This window comes from Haemaphysalis longicornis, unplaced genomic scaffold, assembly GCF_048455015.1.
Source record: "Haemaphysalis longicornis isolate Haplotype H1 unplaced genomic scaffold, Haemaphysalis longicornis Haplotype H1 scaffold_9, whole genome shotgun sequence".
NCBI lineage: Eukaryota > Metazoa > Arthropoda > Arachnida > Ixodida > Ixodidae > Haemaphysalis > Haemaphysalis longicornis.
In genome coordinates this window covers 136,465,622-136,484,600 of record NW_027526460.1, presented here as the reverse complement: position 1 = coordinate 136,484,600, position 18,979 = coordinate 136,465,622, and the positions used below count along the sequence as shown (strand labels likewise).

General features: G+C 47.6%; 1 protein-coding gene across 1 annotated transcript in view; it reads left to right on the top strand.

Annotated features, from left to right (window-relative positions):
• The first annotated feature begins 11,805 nt into the window (after positions 1-11,805).
• The window catches only part of LOC144153455 (alkaline phosphatase, tissue-nonspecific isozyme-like), a 58,427-nt gene continuing 51,253 nt past the window's right edge, over positions 11,806-18,979 (top strand). The window contains exons 1-2 of the mRNA XM_077685099.1: positions 11,806-11,878; positions 13,890-14,191. Coding sequence (XP_077541225.1) covers positions 11,806-11,878; positions 13,890-14,191 — 375 coding nt within the window. The remainder of the gene's footprint in view (positions 11,879-13,889; positions 14,192-18,979) is intronic.

The following is an 18,979-nucleotide window of genomic DNA, read 5'->3' as shown; positions in this document are numbered from 1 at the left end:
GGCCGCGGATTGTCTGTCCGTTCTGTCTGTCCGTTCTGTCCGTTCTGGAAGGAGCTGCTGGATGGCTGTCTGCTTCAGTTGGGGCTAGCACACAGCGATGGGGGCTGTTTATATGAGCAGCCACGAGAGCGGAGCAGAAATTGTCCACGAAGTTGTAGCGTGCGTGGGATAAGCCATCTGTGCGTTGAACGCAGGACACATAGCAGTAGATAAAACGCTCATTTAAATGTTAGCACGACGACGCGATTGAAACTGAAACAGTCGAGCATCGAAACTAGTGTAGACGTCAACCGAAAAAGGTACCAGCACAAATTCGCGATGTGAAATGCGGTCTTGCTGGCGTTCGTACGTGCGAGGGCAGCCACACAAATGTAGAGATAAGACGTTCCGACAGGCGCTGTTGACGAAGAAATGCTGGAACCAAGCTTTGAGGTTATCAGATCGCTTCCCCGAGCGCAGCCTTCGCTCTCCCTAATAGCAATCGCATTAAAACGAGCATAAGATATTCATCGACGATGTTCCAGCTTTGTCTTTGTAATTGTTGAGTGATCCGCAAACATAGAAGTAGGCAGAATTGCTTATTTTCTGCCCGTGAAGCCGAAGTTCTGTGATACCTCGTCCGCTGGCCGCCTCCGAACGAGCAATATATGACGCCGTGGCTGCAGGAGGCGCTGCATGTGCCGCTCAACAGTTATTATTATTATTTGCCATGCCTATTTATCGTCTCTTACCATCTATTATTATGCGCTGCGCTTAGAACGCTGAAAAAGCCAGTGAAACCACGTGTTTCAGCAAATATTTTCGTCAAAATCCGCACCGGGGAGCCAGTAAACAATGTACTACGCCCTTCAGAAAAAGTGAACCCTTTATTTCGAGCCTGCGAATCACCCGTCCGCAAGTAAAGATTTGTTTGTGTCGTCATTGAGTACACCTTCACGTTCATAATAATTATAACAGAATGTTGTTACAAGCGCATAACGACTAGCCCATTCCTCAACTCTTAAACCGAATATTCGGCGAGCGTTTTGTGCAGCCCCAAGAAATGGAATCTGTTCATCGCGAAATATCCCTAAAATTTTTGTGACGTGCACGCATCAAATTAGTTCTTCATTTGAGTACGTGCGTTAAGGGGGAGGCTGGTCTTAGACAAACTTTTTTATTTTTCAAGCTATTGAGATGAAAACTTCCAAACAGATGTATTTCAGCATTATGAGTTCAAATATCAATTTATATTTTGGATATCACAAGGAGTTCTAATTTCATACAGATTTCATTGTTAAAAGCCTATCCCCAATGTAAAAAAATCTGCTTTAATGATGCTTCTAAACTGCACTTCATTGCATTGCTTAGCAACCAGGGAGTGCAATAAAAGTATTCCCATGCTTCTAGCCTTCCTACAACCAATTGTATGAGGGTTCAAACAACAAAGTTTGAACCCTCATACAACGAAGTTTGATCAAACAACGAAGTTTGAACCCTCATACAATTGGTTGTAGGAAGGCTAGAAGCATGGGAATACTTTTACTGCACTCCCTGGTTGCTAAGCAAAGCAATGAAGTGCAGTTTAGAAGCATCATTAAAGCAGATTTTTTTTTTTAAATTAAGGATAGGCTTTTAACAATGAAATCTGTATGAAATTAGAACTACTTGCGATATCCAAAATCTAAATTGATATTTGAAATCAGAATGCTGAAATACGTCTGTTTGGAAGTTTTCATCTCGATAGCTTGAAAAATAAAAAAAGTTTTGTCTAAGACCAGCCTCCCCCCCTTAAGTGTTAACTTAACGCGTGTGCGTGCTTTACGCGCCAGCACGTGTTAGCTTTGTCAAAGACATGGCAGCGACAATGAAACAAAACTCGGCGAGGCATTCATGTGCACGTGCTGGTGGCTCTGAAGGTGGCAGGGGACCCTATCAGCGTTTCAGCTGGAAGTTGCAGCGGCGGCTATACGGCCGAACTCATGCCTTGCAGCCTTATTTCCGCTTGGAAAAGAAAGCACGAGGGAAGCATGGTGAATGTATCAGGGAGCAGCGCGATGGAGGGCAACACCGAGGGCACGGTTTGAAGCAGTGCTGTGGCTTGAGAGCAGTTTCGGAGAATCTCCATCAGCCATTACAACTGCAGAAGTAAAACCACAACGACTGCCCCTCACAGAAAATATGTTGCTGAAAGAGCAAACACGTGCTGGCGCCCAACACATAACGCACGCAGGCTACCAAAAAAGTGATCTGATATTTGCGCGTGTCAAAAATATTGGGGATACGTTGCGATGAACAGACTTTAAATTTCTTGGGGCTGTCATTTGTGTGTATATGCAGTGCGCTACAAGGCACCGGCTTTTTAGAACGAATTTTTATTTCTCCCAACCGGGATAATTAGAGTGGGGCGGTCATTACGCGTTTGAATATGCAGACGGCAACGCAGACGTGGACCATGGGTTATGACTACTTTGCCTTTTTTCTTGCTGTCATCATTAAAAGATCTTTCCCCCAATTTTCTACTCAGCCATCCTCTCTTCTTCCCCTCATCCAACTTCCCCTGTACATTTATAGTACCTCCCCTCGGCACGAAGAAAAAAAGGGAAGCTAGGCGCCAACCCGAGCCGCGGCGCGAGCGCGTCGGGTTTGTATCCAGAGCGGACTGACAGATCCGCGGCCTTAACGGGCTCCAATACCTTTGTAGTACCCGCGAATGTATGACGCGACCTAACAAACACAGCGTCTGCTCGAACCGGAGCTCATGTCTCTTTCATACCCGCTAATGTGATCAGAACAAAAAAAATAGGTGCCAATCCACGCTGTGAAGGTGATTGTAAAGCAAAGCTTTAAGCGACACCCACAACAATTGCCCATGCGACGTCACTTCCATTCACACACTTATCTCAACAAAGACTGAAACCAGAGATTCTGCCAGCCGTTACCTGGAATTCGCGGGGGCGGTGTCTCGAACGCAGCAGGGTCGCCCAAGACCGCGCTAGAGCGGCGGACTCTGCCGCTGTAGCCCGGCCGTGCGTCAGGAGAAAGAAAACGGAGAGGAGCGCCTCTCGAAGGGTGATACAGCGGAACCTAGCCATCCTTATTTGCTACCGCGCGGCACAAGCGCAGACACCGAAACAATTCGGCATGTGGGCTTAGTGATTCCCATTTATGCCGATTAAAGCTAGTTAGTTTAGTAAGTTTGAGAATGGCGAGAAAGCTGATAGAACCGTTATAATCATTTTTTATCAGAACCAGTTGCTTCTCTCATCCTTTTGTAATACCTCTGAAAACACATCCGAATCGGTATTCATCAATTTATAAAGCGGAGTCCCATTCGTGGGAAGCATTGGGCAAAAGGTAGCGTTTCTCTAACTGCAATTTGTCTGTATGTGCTGTCTGAATTTTGTTTTCCTGCCCTGCAGACCAATCCTTAACGTATCTATGCTGTACGACAACTTAATTCCTTCGGCTCCGGGTTATCCGGGAGGTGCTCTCGATCAAGTTAAACAAGCCGTGCGAAGGAAGCGCGATATGGATGCGAAGCTGCGGCAAAACAGGCCCAAAACAACCGTCGCTAAAGCAGACGGCAAAGCCGTACCGTCGACGCGCCCGCAAGCTATCAGGCACCTCCGCGCGGGGAACGCTGGGTAAAGTCTCCGCGCCATCTACTACAGTGTGTTCCTTCAGTGAAACCCTTCGCCGCCGCCTCCGCCGTGTTGGGAGTTTATTGTCCCGCACGCCGTAGAAAGCTTTGCTTTAAAAATTGCAATAAACACAGCGAATGCCGCACACACAGGCCTCGGACGCCCGCGTATTCCTCGCGGCGAGTCGAACGGAGGAGTATCGGCGGCGACGGGACGACAGAAAGAAAGGGAGAGGAGAGAGCAGAGGGAGGAGGAAGCGAACATAAGTAAAAAAAGAGAAAACAAAATCTCATCTACATTAGGCGAAGGTGTCACATAAACTGGCGACCACCTGCCGCCGATGTTTTCGCAGAGATGGCATTTCTTGTCTGGCAACCATGGTATCCCAGCGTGAAAATGGCGCGAAAATTAGCGGGTACGCCGGCCTAAATGCTACCAGTTCCGGTACCTTCCTTAATGGAGCATAAGATGTAGAAAGGCGATTTCTGGCGTGGAGTTGTCGCGCTGAACGTGACTTTGCAGCACAATGGAGAGCGGAAACGTGCAAGGTATTAGTTTCACTTTAGGGAGATTGAGAATCGAAATCCCATTGTAATCGCTGTTCATCCTTACCTTTGGCTGGCTTGTAATGGATTGCAATCGTGCTTAAGACCCGGCCGTTCAGCTGCCACGATTTCTTTTTGTGGCTGCAGCACTGCTTATTTGAGATAAAACCGAGTTCTACGCGACACGTATTTGCAAATAGGCTTGCGTTCTTGAGCGCACAAATCAAAATAACCCGGGGAGACTTCTCGTTTGCACGCACGTAACCCAAGACGTGTAGAAAAAATATGCGCGGACCTTCCAACTTGCCTTACGAGCGTTCTTTTTCTTCTCGCTTTGCTCGCGTAACAGTGAACCCGAGTGCCTCGGAGCGTGTGGCACTGTGCTGTCCCTGTTCGCCATCTTCGTCGTATTCACAGTTGCCATCACCATAATGACCGTCTACACCCGTAAGTGCAAAAGGAGCTTTCTTTAAAGCAAAAGCTTTAAAGGAGCCACTTTAAATGTGTGGCTGATGGCGTCCTGTCGAAAAACGAATGCATTTCCCCGTAGATCGGTTGGACGACCGAAGAGCGCTAAGATCTGGGGACACACGGCGGCGTACGAGAGACCAGGAGTCCACTGTGTCAAAATGGTTACTTGGAAATCACGTAAAGGGAACGGTTCTAGATAAAACAATTGCACGCGCATCAATCGTGAAGAAAGAGCACTCTTAAAAAGAGGTCGTGGCACTTACTAACATAACACTAACCAGTTCCTTGTCCCAACATAAACTTGGTACTTAGTGGAGTTTACTAACTGGCCGGGAATAACATAGTAAAAAGATACGCGCGACAATTTGTATCGGATGACCGTTTAGTGCGACATAAACACATTCAACACGCACATATCACACTTAGGCAACCATCAAATAAATAGAGCAAGAAAACCAAAGGATGTGAAGAGGTTTATTTGTCCATCGAAGCAGATACATAACATGCCTCAATGGAACTATGCATCGCGGGTAACAAATACACATCAAAAAAGGCAAACACTCACAAAAACAAGAATCCAGAAAGGAACGCACGGTGAGAGCGAGTACAACTTAATTACGTGAGAAATACATCTGCTCTTTTTGCTTTTATAGCCAGCAGGAAAAAGTCATTTGATGGAGTTCGTGGGCTTGTCGCAAAAATCAAATATTTTAACGATAATTCTAGAAATATGCATTTTAATGTAAGCACATACAAGTCAGCATGCGGATTTGCAAAATCTTTTAATCGTTCTCTGGAGTGGGAAAAATTCTGTAGGTATTACGTTCAATAATTCGTAGAATTTTGTTACTGTCAGTGACTCGTAATATCAAACAAGCAGCAGTTACGAAGTGCACGGTCTAGACCAGTAACGGTTCCACACTTAATGGCTGGACTTGCGTACCGTAAGGGGGGGGGGTAGTAAAGTTCGCAAGGATTTAGTAAATAGAGCTGTTACTACCCTTTTACGGGCTTTATTGTTAAGAGTGAGTACAATATTATAGCTTTATCTCATTAAGCAAGTATCGGTATACATTTAGATGGTTCGTAGTTGTGTTTACACAGTGCACAAAAAATCCTCGCATGGGTTCGTTCTCCGTTTACGATTTCAGTACTTGAAGGCTTAACGATCGAATGGGCGCACCTTTAGTGAAGGTCGAACGCACTGTTACTTTTCGAGCTTCTCTCCACTTTCTTTCCGAACAGGTGGTAGTTTTTTTTCTTCTCGGTACCACCCAGCTGTTGTTTGTTTTTATTAAACGAGTGGAGCTGAAATGATCCCGTACGCCACAGTAGCAATGTACGCAAGAAATTTCGAGTCTCCAGGTCCACCACATCTTTGTATCACACATTAGCGCTTTGTACTTCGGGAGGGGTGTAATTTAAAGCCGCTCACCGTTTTACACGTCAGGTAAGTCAAAATCCTGAAATTGGTTTTTGTGCATTTGTATGGGTAACATTTGTAAGCAAAAACTAATTTTACATATGAATGGGCTCAAGCGGTATTAGGAAACAGTAAAAACGCGTTATGTACCCCATATACATTATATACCCTTTAGGGGTCGGTCAGGCGAAACCCTGTAAAGTAGGTTTTAGGCTATTAAATAGGGTACCTATAATCTGAACCTGGCAACGTTTAACGCGCGAACCTTATCTAGCGAAGTAAGTCTCGAGGTGTTGTTTGAGGAATTAGAGGACATTAAATGGGATGTAATAGGGCTTAACGAGGTTAGGAGGACGGGTGAAGCCTTTACGGTGCTGAAAAATGGACACGTCCTATGTTACCGTGGTCTAGAGGACAGAAGAGAACTGGGAGTGGGATTTCTAGTCAATAAAAGCATAGCTGGCAACATAGACGAATGCTATAGCATTAACGAAAGGGCCGCAGGTCTTGTAATTAGGCTCAATAAGAGGTACAAGCTCAAGGTGGTGCAGGGCTACGCGCCCACATCCAGCCACGACGACCAAGTAGTGGAACGCTTCTATGAAGATGTGGAATCAGCAATGGCTAAAGTAAAAACACAGTATACCGTAGTTATGGGGGACTTCAATGCTAAAGTAGGCAAGAATCAGGCTGGAGACAAGGCAGTTGGGAACTATGGTCTGGGCTGTAGAAATAGCAGGGGGGACCTACTAGTTGAGTTTGCAGAACGGAATAACCTACGGATAATGAATACCTTCTTCTGTAAACGGGAGAGTCGGAAGTGGACCTGGAGGAGCCCTAATGGGGAGCACAAAAATGAAATAGACTTCATATTATGCGATCACCCTGGCGTCGTGCAGGATGTGGAAGTGCTCGGAAGGGTAAGGCGTAGTGACCACCGTATGGTAAGATCTCGAATTAGGCAAGATTTGAGGAGGGACCGCAACAAGCTAGTACGAAAGAAGCCAATAAATGAGCTAACAGTAAGACATAAAGTAGAAGAATTCAGGATCGCGCTGCAGAACCGATATTCCGCCCTTAACATGGAAGCCGAGCTTACGACACAGGAAGCCAGCGACAACCTTACACGCATTATCACGGAATGTGCAGTAGAAGTCGGGGGCACTATGGCTAGACAGGATACTGGTAAACTTTCACAGGAGACGAAAGATCTAATCAGGAAACGGCAAACCATGAGAATCTCTACCGCAGCTGACAGAATAAAACTAGCCGAGCTCTCGAAGTTAATCAATAAGCGGAAGACAGCTGACATACGGAAGTATAATATGGAGAGGATCGAATACGTTGTAAAAAACGGAGGTAGCCTGAGAGCAGCGAAGAGACGTCTTGGCGTGGGGAAAAATCAGCTGTATGCACTTAAGGATAAGCAAGGCAATGTCATCACAAATAGGGATAAAATAGTCACAGTGGCCGAGGAGTTCTATAGAGATCTGTACAGTAGCCGGGACATACAGGATTATGCCGAACGAGACAGTAGTTCAGAGGAGATAGACATCCCACCAGTAACGACCGAAGAAGTAAAGAAGGCTTTGAAAGAAATGAAAGGGGGCAAAGCACCTGGTGAGGATCAGATAACAGCAGACCTCTTGAAGGATGGCGGAGAAATTGTACTTGAAAAACTGGCAAACCTGTATACGCAATGCCTAATGACCGCAATGGTACCGGAATCTTGGAAGAACGCGAACATCATCCTAATCCATAAGAAAGGCGACATGATGGACTTGAAAAATTACAGGCCGATCAGCTTACTGTCAGTCGTCTACAAGGTATTTACCAAGGTAATCGCTAACCGAATCTCTGCAACCTTAGATTTCAGTCAACCTAAAGAACAAGCAGGGTTCCGTAAAGGTTACTCAACAATGGACCATATTCACACGATCAATCAGGTGATAGAGAAGTGCGCTGAGTATAATGAACCCCTATATTTAGCCTTCATAGATTATGAGAGAGCATTTGACTCGGTCGAAACCCTAGCAGTCATTCAGGCATTACGGAACCAGGGGGTAGATGAGCAATACGTAAAAATACTAGAGGATATCTACAATGGGTCTACAGCTACCATCATCCTCCATAGGGAGAGCAGTAAAATACCTATAAGGAAGGGTGTCAGACAAGGAGACGCAATCTCTCCAATGTTATTCACAGCATGCTTACAAGAAATATTCAGAACGCTGGATTGGGAACAGGTGGGAGTAAGGGTTAATGGAGAATACCTCAGTAACCTCAGATTTGCTGACGACGTTGCGTTGCTAAGTAACTCGGGGGACGAATTGCAAAGCATGCTTTCTGCACTGGGCGAACAGAGTAGAACCGTGGGCCTGAAAATTAATATGCAGAAAACTAAAGTAATGATCAATAACCTCGGGACAGCACAGCAGTTTGAGATAGGTGGCGAGGCAGTGGAAGTGGTAAGCGAATATATCTACTTAGGCCAAGTTGTGACCCCAGATCCCAACCATGAGGCAGAGATAATTAGAAGAATCAGAATGGGGTGGGGTGCATATGGCAGACATTCCCAGATAATGAATAGCAGCCTACCATTGTCGCTGAAGAAGAAAGTGTATGACAGCTGCATATTACCGGTACTCACCTACGGGGCAGAAACTTGGAGGCTGACTAGGAGGGTTCAACTTAAATTGAGAACGACTCAGCGGGCAATGGAGCGGAAAATGCTAGGTGTAACATTAAGGGACAGGAAGAGAGCGGAGTGGGTTAGGGAGCAAACTGGTGTTAAAGACATATTGGTAGAAATTAAGAAGAGGAAATGGACGTGGGCAGGGCAAGTAATGCGAAGGCAAGATAACCGCTGGTCGTTAAGGGTAACAGAGTGGATCCCTAGAGAAGGCAAGCGCTGCAGGGGGCGGCAGAAAATTAGATGGGCAGATGAGATCAAGAAGTTTGCGGGGATAAATTGGTCACGGTTGGCACAGGACCGAGGTAATTGGAGAAGACTGGGAGAGGCCTTTGCCCTGCAGTAGGCGTAGACAGGCTGGTGATGATGATGATGATGATGATGACAAGGCAAAACCAGTTAAATACCTTAACGGGCATGCGATGAAGTGCATAATTCTTTAAAACGTTTTTGGTACTTTTCATCCTATAACAGGTGTAATTTCGAGAAACATTCAACCGTATCGAACTCCCACAGCACGATAAAAATCTCCCTAACTTTCAGGTTTCACTGCCCAGCCGTTTGGCTGGGCGTATATATCAACAGTCAAACCGTTCCGGTGTACTAGGCCTGTAATTTAAAAAAAAAACGCCTTCTTCCCTCCTAGCGACATCGTAGGCGAAATCTTTAAAGGCACTTATGTATTTGTATGAGTACCATTTACCAGGAACAACGAATTCGATATAACAATCGGTTCTACCTATATACATTTGGTAATCGATGATAACACCAAATTTGCACCGGAACACATATTTTCACCACAGGGGTAGGGTAGTGTTAAAACCCTAAGAATAATTTTTAGATAATCTTACCGGCCACATATGACAGCAAACATCACTTCGATATCTCAAAAGGTGAGCGAGATAGTAAATATTTAAGGAAACCCAATTCCTTACTTTTCGCCCTTCAACGGCCATCATAGAACGCAGTGATGGAAATTGACTCCAGATGTTTCCAGCTTCCAGTTCCGCAGTTTCGGCTTGGCGTCAATCAATCAATCAATCAATCAATCAATCAATCAATCAATCAATCAATCAATCAATCAATCAATCAATCAATCAATCAATGAATCAATCAATCAATCAATCTGTTGTTCGGTCGGGGGGTAGGTTGGAATAGAATTAACGACTGAGACGCTTCGCTTCTGATCCTTGTCTTTTTACCCTTGCTGCTTGACACGGTTTTCTTGGTGACGAGCTCCAGGTTGATGCGTTTGAATGGTCTCTATCCTGTCTCCTATTGCTCATTTCATTTCGCTACCCCCGACTTAAAGTGCGTGCTTCTATGGATTGCCTCGCATTCTAAAGACACGTGCAGCCCTGAGTCTGTTCTTGGAAGGTCACCGAAAAATATATTGTAGCCTATCGTAATATAGCTCCAGTGTAATAGGAATCCAAAAAAACCGTTAAAGAGGAATTAAATATTACCGTACAGGGCAGAATATGCTGAAGACTCGCGATAACTAAACTCGAAGGGACCCATGAATTTTGCTTGAATTATCACAAGTTCTCGTTATTGTGAATCGGGGCCAAATACCAAATTGTGTTGTGATGAAACATTCACGTATTTTTAATAATACAGTCAAACCCGGTTATAGCGAACTGTAATACGCACCGCAATTAGTTCGGTATATCCAATAGTTCGATATAGCCGAACCCGTCTATAACGATTTTTTACGAGTTCGCAATACGCGACACCCCCCCTGCCATTCCCAGGTCGTAGAGAAACAAACGCAGAAATTATGCCATTACTTACGCAGAATAATTCATTTATTGCATGCACTAAAGCTACTATTTCCCAAAAGAGCCGTGATTTTTGTTTTCACTTTCGTTTTGGCGGAGACGTCGTTTGCGCCAGTTCAGGTCCGTGTCCTTCAATATCGAAGTAATATTGGCAGAGCACATGGACTGAAAGCACCGAACAGACTGAGGATGTCCCTTGTGACATTTTCAGTCACTTCGGTGCTTTCAGCAGCACCGGCTGCCATGAAATCAGTGACGCTGTCTGTGCCTGAGGGGCTCACAGTGACGGCAAAGCCGTCGTTGACACTCAGGAAATACTCAAAGGATACTCCTTTCAGCCCAGCATCTGGAACGCTGGCGAGCTTTTGGCGCAAGTTCACTGATGATGCTGTCTTGTTCCGGACTCGCTGACTGGATGTGCTCCGTCGGGAATCCCGTGCGTCGGAAACAGTTACGGAAGGTGTCAGGCGTCACGTCCCTCCATGCGAGCCTCACCATCTTGCAGCATCTCGATCGCCGCTCCGAGACCATGCACTTCGGAGGCAATTGTAGGCGTGCCGAGTTCGATATATCAGATGGGAACTTCGTTACAAGGAATATGCTTCGCTTGCATTTTCGTAAAGGATTTGCTTTTGTTCGATATGTAGCATAATTTCCTCTATCCGGGTTCGTTTTAATCGGGTTGGACTGTACAACATTCACACGCAATATGGAAACTTTACTCCAACTTTAAAAAAAAAAGATCAGGAATCGATGACTGTCTTTGCATGAGTGTTCAAAACAAATTTTTCGATCCCAGCAAGGGCAGCCGGTTTATGCACACGGGGTTGTTGGCGCAGGCACGTTTATTGACCTAGGGATAGAAACGTGCAGATAGAAGCGGAAAATGCAGCCAGCAAAAAGTAGGAATTTATCCAATAGTGGAGTTTAAATTATGCTGCTTTAATATGCAATGGAAACGTAGCGGAGCAATCAAAATTTTGAAATTTGTTCGAATTAATCCGACTTTTCAATTATCCGAGTTTGAATTACCGATCCACTGTGTATGAGGGCCTGGACACTTGCGCCGATTCTTTTGCGAGCATCGCAAATCAACGCCGCTCATTGTACTGCTATCTGCATGTCAATTCCAGTGTCAGTGCAAAGTACTAAATGCCCACTCGCTCGCCGCTCACCGCATTTGAACCGTGCGCGGCCCCTTTTAGTTCGACTAAACAACGACGAGGAGATTACACGCCCTAAAACCAAACCACGGGCCGATGTAACAGCGATGACTCCTGAAGAGCTACCTCCGGGCAGAACCAGCACCGGGTCGTCAACTGAAGAGCCCACCGCTTCTGCACGTAAGTACTAACTTGGAGTGAAAGTTCTCCAAGCGTAGACAAGCCGTAACCCATCGCTTTGGCGCAGGTGTCTAGCCTGAACACTGTATTGCATGGTATAGTAGTACGTACCCACACACGCAAGGTGGGCTTCAAACACAAACTGTATGGCCGCCTATGAAGGGTTTATGGAGCGCCTGATGGTATAATGGGCGTGCTTATAATTTTTGTCTGTAGCATTTAGAGTGGCCATAAAAACATAAAAATTTGAACAATTAAAAAGACTGCATTGTCGCGGGAACAATAAATCTAATTATGTCGCAAACTTCAAATACCCTAATTATCAAGGAAAACAAATAAGGAAGAGTGGAGACACCCCAAACATGTTCCGCCGAATTTACATGAGGTCATAGAATTGTGCTCGAGCAATTGGCGGTTCCCGGCCTGGCACCTGGTTTCGTTTGATTACATCACTTGATAACGAACGCGCAGTTGGTTTTAGTCCTTGCCCGTATTACGTCACGGTTGGGCGAAATCCGACTGTCTTTTTTATAATTTTCGATTTTGGTATCTCTGCGTGTGTGTGTGTGTGTGTGTGTGTCAGCGCGTGTGCGTGTGCGTGTGTGCGTAAGTGGGTGTGTATGCGCGGGCGCGCACGCGTGTGTGTGTGTGTGTGCGCGTGCGTGTGTGTATGTTTGCGCATGTGTGTGTCTGTAGGTGTTGATGATTGATTGATTGTGGGGTTTAACGCGCGGACGCAACGCAGGCGATGAGGCGCGCCGTAGTGGAGGGCTCCGGATTAATTTTGACCACCTGGGGATCTTTAACGTGCGCCGAAATCTCGTACACACGGGCGTTTTTGCTTTTCGCCTCCATCAGGAAAGCCGCCGCCGCGGCCGGGAATCGAACCCGCGACCTCGTGCTCACCAGCGCAACGCCTTAGCCACTGAGCCACTGCGGCGGGTGTCTGTAGGTGTGCGTGCGCGTGCGTGTGCGTGTAGGTGTGTGTCTGTCTGTGTGCGTGTGTGCGTGCGTGTATGTGTTGTGTGCGTCCGTGCATGTGTCTGCGTGGGTACGTGCGTGTGTGTAGGCACGTGCGCGCGTGCGCATGTGTTTGTGTGTGCGTGTGTGTGTGTGTGTGCACGCGCGTGTGTGTTCGTGCGCGCGTACATGCGTGTGTGAGTGTGTGTGAGGGTATGCGCTCGTGCCCGTGCGTGTGTATGTGCGTGTGTGATAGCGTGTGCGTGTGCGCGCTTGCGCGTGTGTGTGCGCGTGGGCTTGTTTGTGTGTGTGTGTGCGTGCGTGCGTGCGTGTGTGTATGTGTGTGCATGTGCGTGCGTGTGCTTGTGTGCGCGTGTGTGTGTGAGTGCACGTGCATGTGTGTGTGCGTACGTGCGTGTGTGTGTGTATGCGTGCGTATCGGGACGTGTGTGCGTGTGCACGTGCGTGTGTGTGTGCGTGCGTGTGTGTGCGCACGTGCGTGTGTTTGCGTGTGTGAGAGCGTGTGCGCGTGCGTGTGCGTGCGTGTGTGTGTTCGTGTGCGTGCGTGTGTGTGCTCGCGTGCGCGTGTGTGGGTGTGTGGGTGTGTGTGCCTGCATGCATGTGTGTGTGCGTGCTTGCGTGGGTGTGGGTTCACGTGTCGGTGCGTGTGTCTGCGTGTATGTGTGCGAGCGTATTCCTGCGGGGGCGTGTGCGTGTGTGTGTGTGCCGACGTGTGTGTGTGTCTGTGTGCATGTGCGTGGGCAGGCGCGTGCGTGTGCGTGTGTGTGCTTGTTCGCGCGTGTCTGTGTGTGTGTATGTGTGCGTGCGTGTGTGTGTGCGCGTGTGTGTGTGCATGCAAGCGTATCTGTGCGTGTGAGCGTGTGCACGTGCGTGTGTGCGTGCGTGTGTGTGCGCGTGCGTGCGTGTGTGTGTGGGCGTGTGTGCGTGCATGTGTTTGTGTGGAGCTGAGTGATCGAGTTACCAAAGGCTAGAACTTCCAAACTGAACTGTTATTTTGTCTCCACGGCCCCCTAAACTTCGCCCTGAACAGCTTCACAGCCCACGCCGCCGAGAAAGCCTCCTACCCCTGTACCCGGCGTCGCGCCCCCCGGCGAGGATCGACCCGAATTTTGGCGCGCCTCCGGGCAGCGCACCCTGGCGGAGCTGCTGGCACCCACCGTGCCGATCGTCGTGGACGCGCCGGCCAAGAACGTGATCCTGTTCGTCGGTGACGGCATGGGCGTGTCCACGGTGACGGCATCTCGCATCTACGGCGCCCAGAGAAAGAACGGCATGCCGGGAGAAGAGAGCAGGCTGGCCTTCGAGCGGTTCCCTTTCACGGCGCTCATCAAGGCAAGCGCTTTTTCACCAGGCCCAAATTAGCCAAAACGATTCAATGAAATGAAGCACGCTATTAATTAGAACGAAAGTCCTGCTACGCCCCATCTTGCACTTTGACCAACCAGAACACACTCTTCGGCTCTATTTTTTATCTTTTCACCAGCTCGAAGCCTCTCCACTGCGGTACCACGTGACTAGGCGAGGGTAAATGGCTGCATTGCCGGCGTTTGATCGCTCTGCGACGGCGGAGCGGTCTAGGCACGCACAAAAAACCTCCTAACGGGCGAAGGTTCCACGGCTGCTTCACTCCTGCTTCTTCCCCCAAGCTCGGCATCGATGGCACTTAGGTTGGGATGTTTGTGCGTGCCCAAAGGATGAATAGTCATGCAGAGATATAACTAGAAGGTGGGCTGGTAAATTGCAAGAAAAAGCAAGCTTTCACTAAAGCTGCCTCCATAGCCTTTTCTTTCGCTCGTGATAATTAGGTTTTGCAGTGTTATAGCTAAGCCATTTCCAACACGCTGTCATTATTCTACTTTGTGCCCTTCTCACGGCCGCTCGAGCTCCTCACTTTTGGTGCGGCGTTCGGATTGGCCTCGAAAATAAAATAACGCGTGTGAGTGGAGATGTTAACACCCCGGCTACGGTTGGATGTTGGGACGCTGCTTATCAGCCAAGTAAGCACCTTGTACATTTTTGCACCGTCTTATGCGAAGGTGTCATCCTTTCCACCGTGTGACACGTCTAGCCTGCTGCCGTGTGGTTATAATTATCATCACCATCATCATCAGCAGCAGCAGCAGCCTACTCAGGTCCAATAAAAGATGAAGGCCTCTGACATGCAACCGATCCTGTCACGCTGCTCGAGTCCACAGTTTACCTCCACGTTTCTCTATTTCTCCTCTCCACCAGGTTAATGGCCTTCCCCCTCTTCAAGACCCATCTCTTGGTATCCACTCGTTACCCTAATTGTCCACCGGTTATCAGTCGTCTAGTTCATCATGCCCACTCGATTTCTTTTCGGAACTGCAGTTAGGTTTGCCCGTCTGTGGATGAATTACACTGCACGCAATGCCTAAAACTTGTTGCGTTCCGGTTTGCACATAGAATGCTTCAAGAAAGCCGGAAGTGTCCCAACCTCAGCTGCCGGCCAAAGAAAACATTCAAAATGTTTCGCTGCGGAACATTTTCTTGGTAGGGGAGTCACAAGAGCAGCCAGTGGCAGCCAATCTCCGAGACCATGGTGTGTTCGCTTCTCTTCACCGCAGACGCTTACAAAATAGGAATTAAACGCATGTTGCTGCTTCCAACAGCCGTGCCGACTCAGTTTCCGTCGTATGCAGAACCTAGACGATTCCAACCAACGTAAAATTCTGCTTCGCGCCCGACGTGAACCATTCACGCAAACAGGACTTTTACAGGAACCGGCGCTAGTTGTTAGTAGCAGAAGGAAAGTACGCAAAACGCCCCCGTCTAGAGGAAACCAGCGCTGAACGGGCATGCAGACAGTAGTACCAAGAATATCAAGAATAAAAATTTATTTCAGACAACAAGAAAGATACAAGTTGCCTGGGGCGACCGGCGTAAAGGTACAGAAGGTCTGACAAAGCGCCGATTCACCAGTGGATACTAGAAGCAAGAAAGCCCAGCTTCGGGCGAGTATGCCGATGGTGAGAAACATTTCGAAAGGGGGTTGAAAACTGAACACTTTCAGGCGACATTTTACCTGGTTTGATATATTGTAGAGACGAAATGAGACGCAAGCGCGGAGACTAAAGGAGCACCTGAAACACCTCGGCCAATCTGGCATGAAATCAGGAAATTTTCAGCAACATGAGGACCGCCGAGCTGTGCAAGCTCTAAAGACCCTTTTGGAAGCCGCGCAAGGAGAAGATACGAATGCGCTATTTGTCATGCAACTGATTATCAACTCTGATAACGCACGGCTAACTCGGCAGAAGCCCAAGCTGTGGGAATCAGTGCAGTGGAAGTCGACATCTTGTAGAATATAGGATCATGTACGGGGAAGAAAATTGCTGAAGCTGCAGTTCCGAAGCACAATGTATAATTCGGTCGTATCTACTGCAGGATAGGCGGCCGCGGCGTAACAATTATAATAATGGAACGCCTCCAAGGGAAAAGACAAAGGTTGCGGCCAGAAAAAGAGCCATACTACAGCCCTGTTACTGACGAAATGTCAATGCAGCAAAAAGAAATTAATGGTCGTAAAGTTGGTATACTTTTCTAGCTTGTTGATACTGATATTCATTGATTGATTGATTGATTGATTGATTGATTGATTGATTGATTGATTGATTGATTGATTGATTGATTGATTGATTGATTGATTGATTGATTGATTGATTGATTGATTGATTGATTGATTGATTGATTGGGTTAACGCACCCCCGCAACGCAGGCGATGAGGCGCGCCGTTGTGGAGGGCTCCGGATTAATCTTGACCACCCGGGGATCTATAACGTGCGCAGAAATCCCGCATACACGAGCGTTTTTGCTTTTCGCCTCCATCCCAAAAGCCGCTGCGGCCAGGAATAGAATGCGCGTCTTCGTGCTCAGCATCACAACCGCTTGTTAAAATGCCTGTGAACCTCTCACCGGTGGTGTACCTGAAGGCTTTCCAGCACGCTCCTTTGCTGTCACCTGCAAGGTCTTTCAACGGCCTGCGGTATCACCGTAGGACATTTTCTGCCAAGAACCTAAAACAATACCGGCTCCGTAACTAATCAGTATTGTCACGAACAACCATCAGACAAACCCCGTCATATGTTGAGGCATGTGTCGATGATAACACACCACAGCATGTTGTGCCTCTTCCATGATGGGGAAATAACGCCCTGGAAAAAAAAAACTGCTTTTGTTCCGCCGCGGATGCTTCCGTTTGCGAGCCGCCGCATCCTCCGCCGCAGATGATGATGGTGATAATGAATAGGAGCTCTCCCTTTTCATCGGGACGTCGGTTGTTACCAACCGACTTGCCTGTGTTATACTACTTACTTGCCTTACCCCTTAACTAACCTAATAGGTTAGCCCCTTCCCCCGGTTTTAAACTGTCATCGCTTCCCCCTCTTCCTGCCCTTGCACACCTGTTTACCCCCCTCCCCCACCGTTAAAAATTTTAATTCAGTATATTACTCTTCCTACGTCCCACTCTCTCCCCTACTTTTCTTCCACCACGACTCCAGCCGCCTCTTCGTCACCTCTATGGCCCTGAAGTTGAGGCTCCCCCTCACACCAAATCCTAAAGCCTCCGGCAACGTCGTTTCCCCATCGTTCCGCTGCTGACGTATCTCTGTGCAGTCTATGACAATATGCTCTACGGTCTCCCGATCTCTGCCGCAGCATACACAAGATCGTTGTGTTGCCCGCAGTTAGTCGTCTATTCCCGTGTTCTCAGACACCCCGCCCGTGCTTCAAAGAGCAATGCACCACCTCGCGTGTTGCCATAGAAACCTTCCTTCCTGATTTATAGTTTCTCTGTTCTATAAGTCTCCAGGATTTTTTTTTTTTTTGCTTCGATTCTCTGTACCCAATTTGTAGTCTCTGCTGCTTTTACCTGCTTTTTAACTGTTGTGTATACCCAACCTTCCCATACCAAATTTCCGTATCACTTGATCAGCTGTCTAGTCCTTCATCTCCACAGCGTGTCCATGCTTCTCTTATGCAGGTGCCTAAATACTCTCGCAACCCATTTTTCTTCCTCCATGTCCCGCTGTCTCTCCTGAAATTTTATCTTGCTCTGCGCCTCCCTTTCATCGAAGCATTACCAACCCATATATTCCTATACCGCTTCATTCGTAGTTTTGCTAAAGACCCCTAGGGGCAGCCTCCCTACCGCCCTCTGATTTACCTCCAAGCCCGCTTAAGTCTGTGACTTCAAGCATATAACCGCATTTCCGGAAGTCAATCCTGGTACCATGACCCCCGTCCAGACTCCCTTTACCACCTCGTATTTGTTGTAGCCCCACAGTGCTCTATGTTTCATTATAGCCGCGTTCCGTCGTCCTTTTGTTTTAAGGTGGGCCTCATGCGCATGCATGTAATCTTTGCTGACGTTCAGCCATACTCCTAAATATTTATGCCCCTTTACACATGGTATTTCTACTTGTTGAATTGATACCTATTTGTGCTCTGTGTCGTCGTTGAAGACCATGATCCGCGATTTTTCTGTGCTAAAGGATAGCCCAAGGTGAGTTGCTTCCTCTCCGCATATATCCAGCAGACCCTGCATACCTATCCAGTCATCAAACATCAACAATACGTCGTCTGCATACATTAATCCTGGAATTCGCTGTACCACCTCCGGTTCTTCATTTTTAATGCATGATAAATCGAATCCCAGCATACTTCTCTCCAACTTCCTTTCTGATGATTAGTGGGCTCGAAGCATTTAAAGAGGCGGGGTTCCCATAATCCGTATTGTCTCGAACTCCCTACAGACGAACGCCGTCATGTTTCGAGGCAGGTGCGATGATAACACACCGCAGCATGTTGTGGCACTTCCATGTCGGGAAAATGGCGCATTATTCCTATCATTTGACCAGAACCACCTGATGACGAGCCTTCGAATGAACCTGCTTTCGTTTCCGAGCCGCCGCCGCCGCTGATGATAATGATGGTGATGATTAGTCGGTTGTCGGTTGCCAGCGGGGCGTCGGTTGCCAGCAACCGACGTGCCTGTCTTATTACGCTTACTTGCCCTACTCCTAGCTAACTTAACAGATTTTCTTCCTCCCCCAATCTCCCTCTCACCCCTGTTTTAAACTATCATCGCTCTCACCC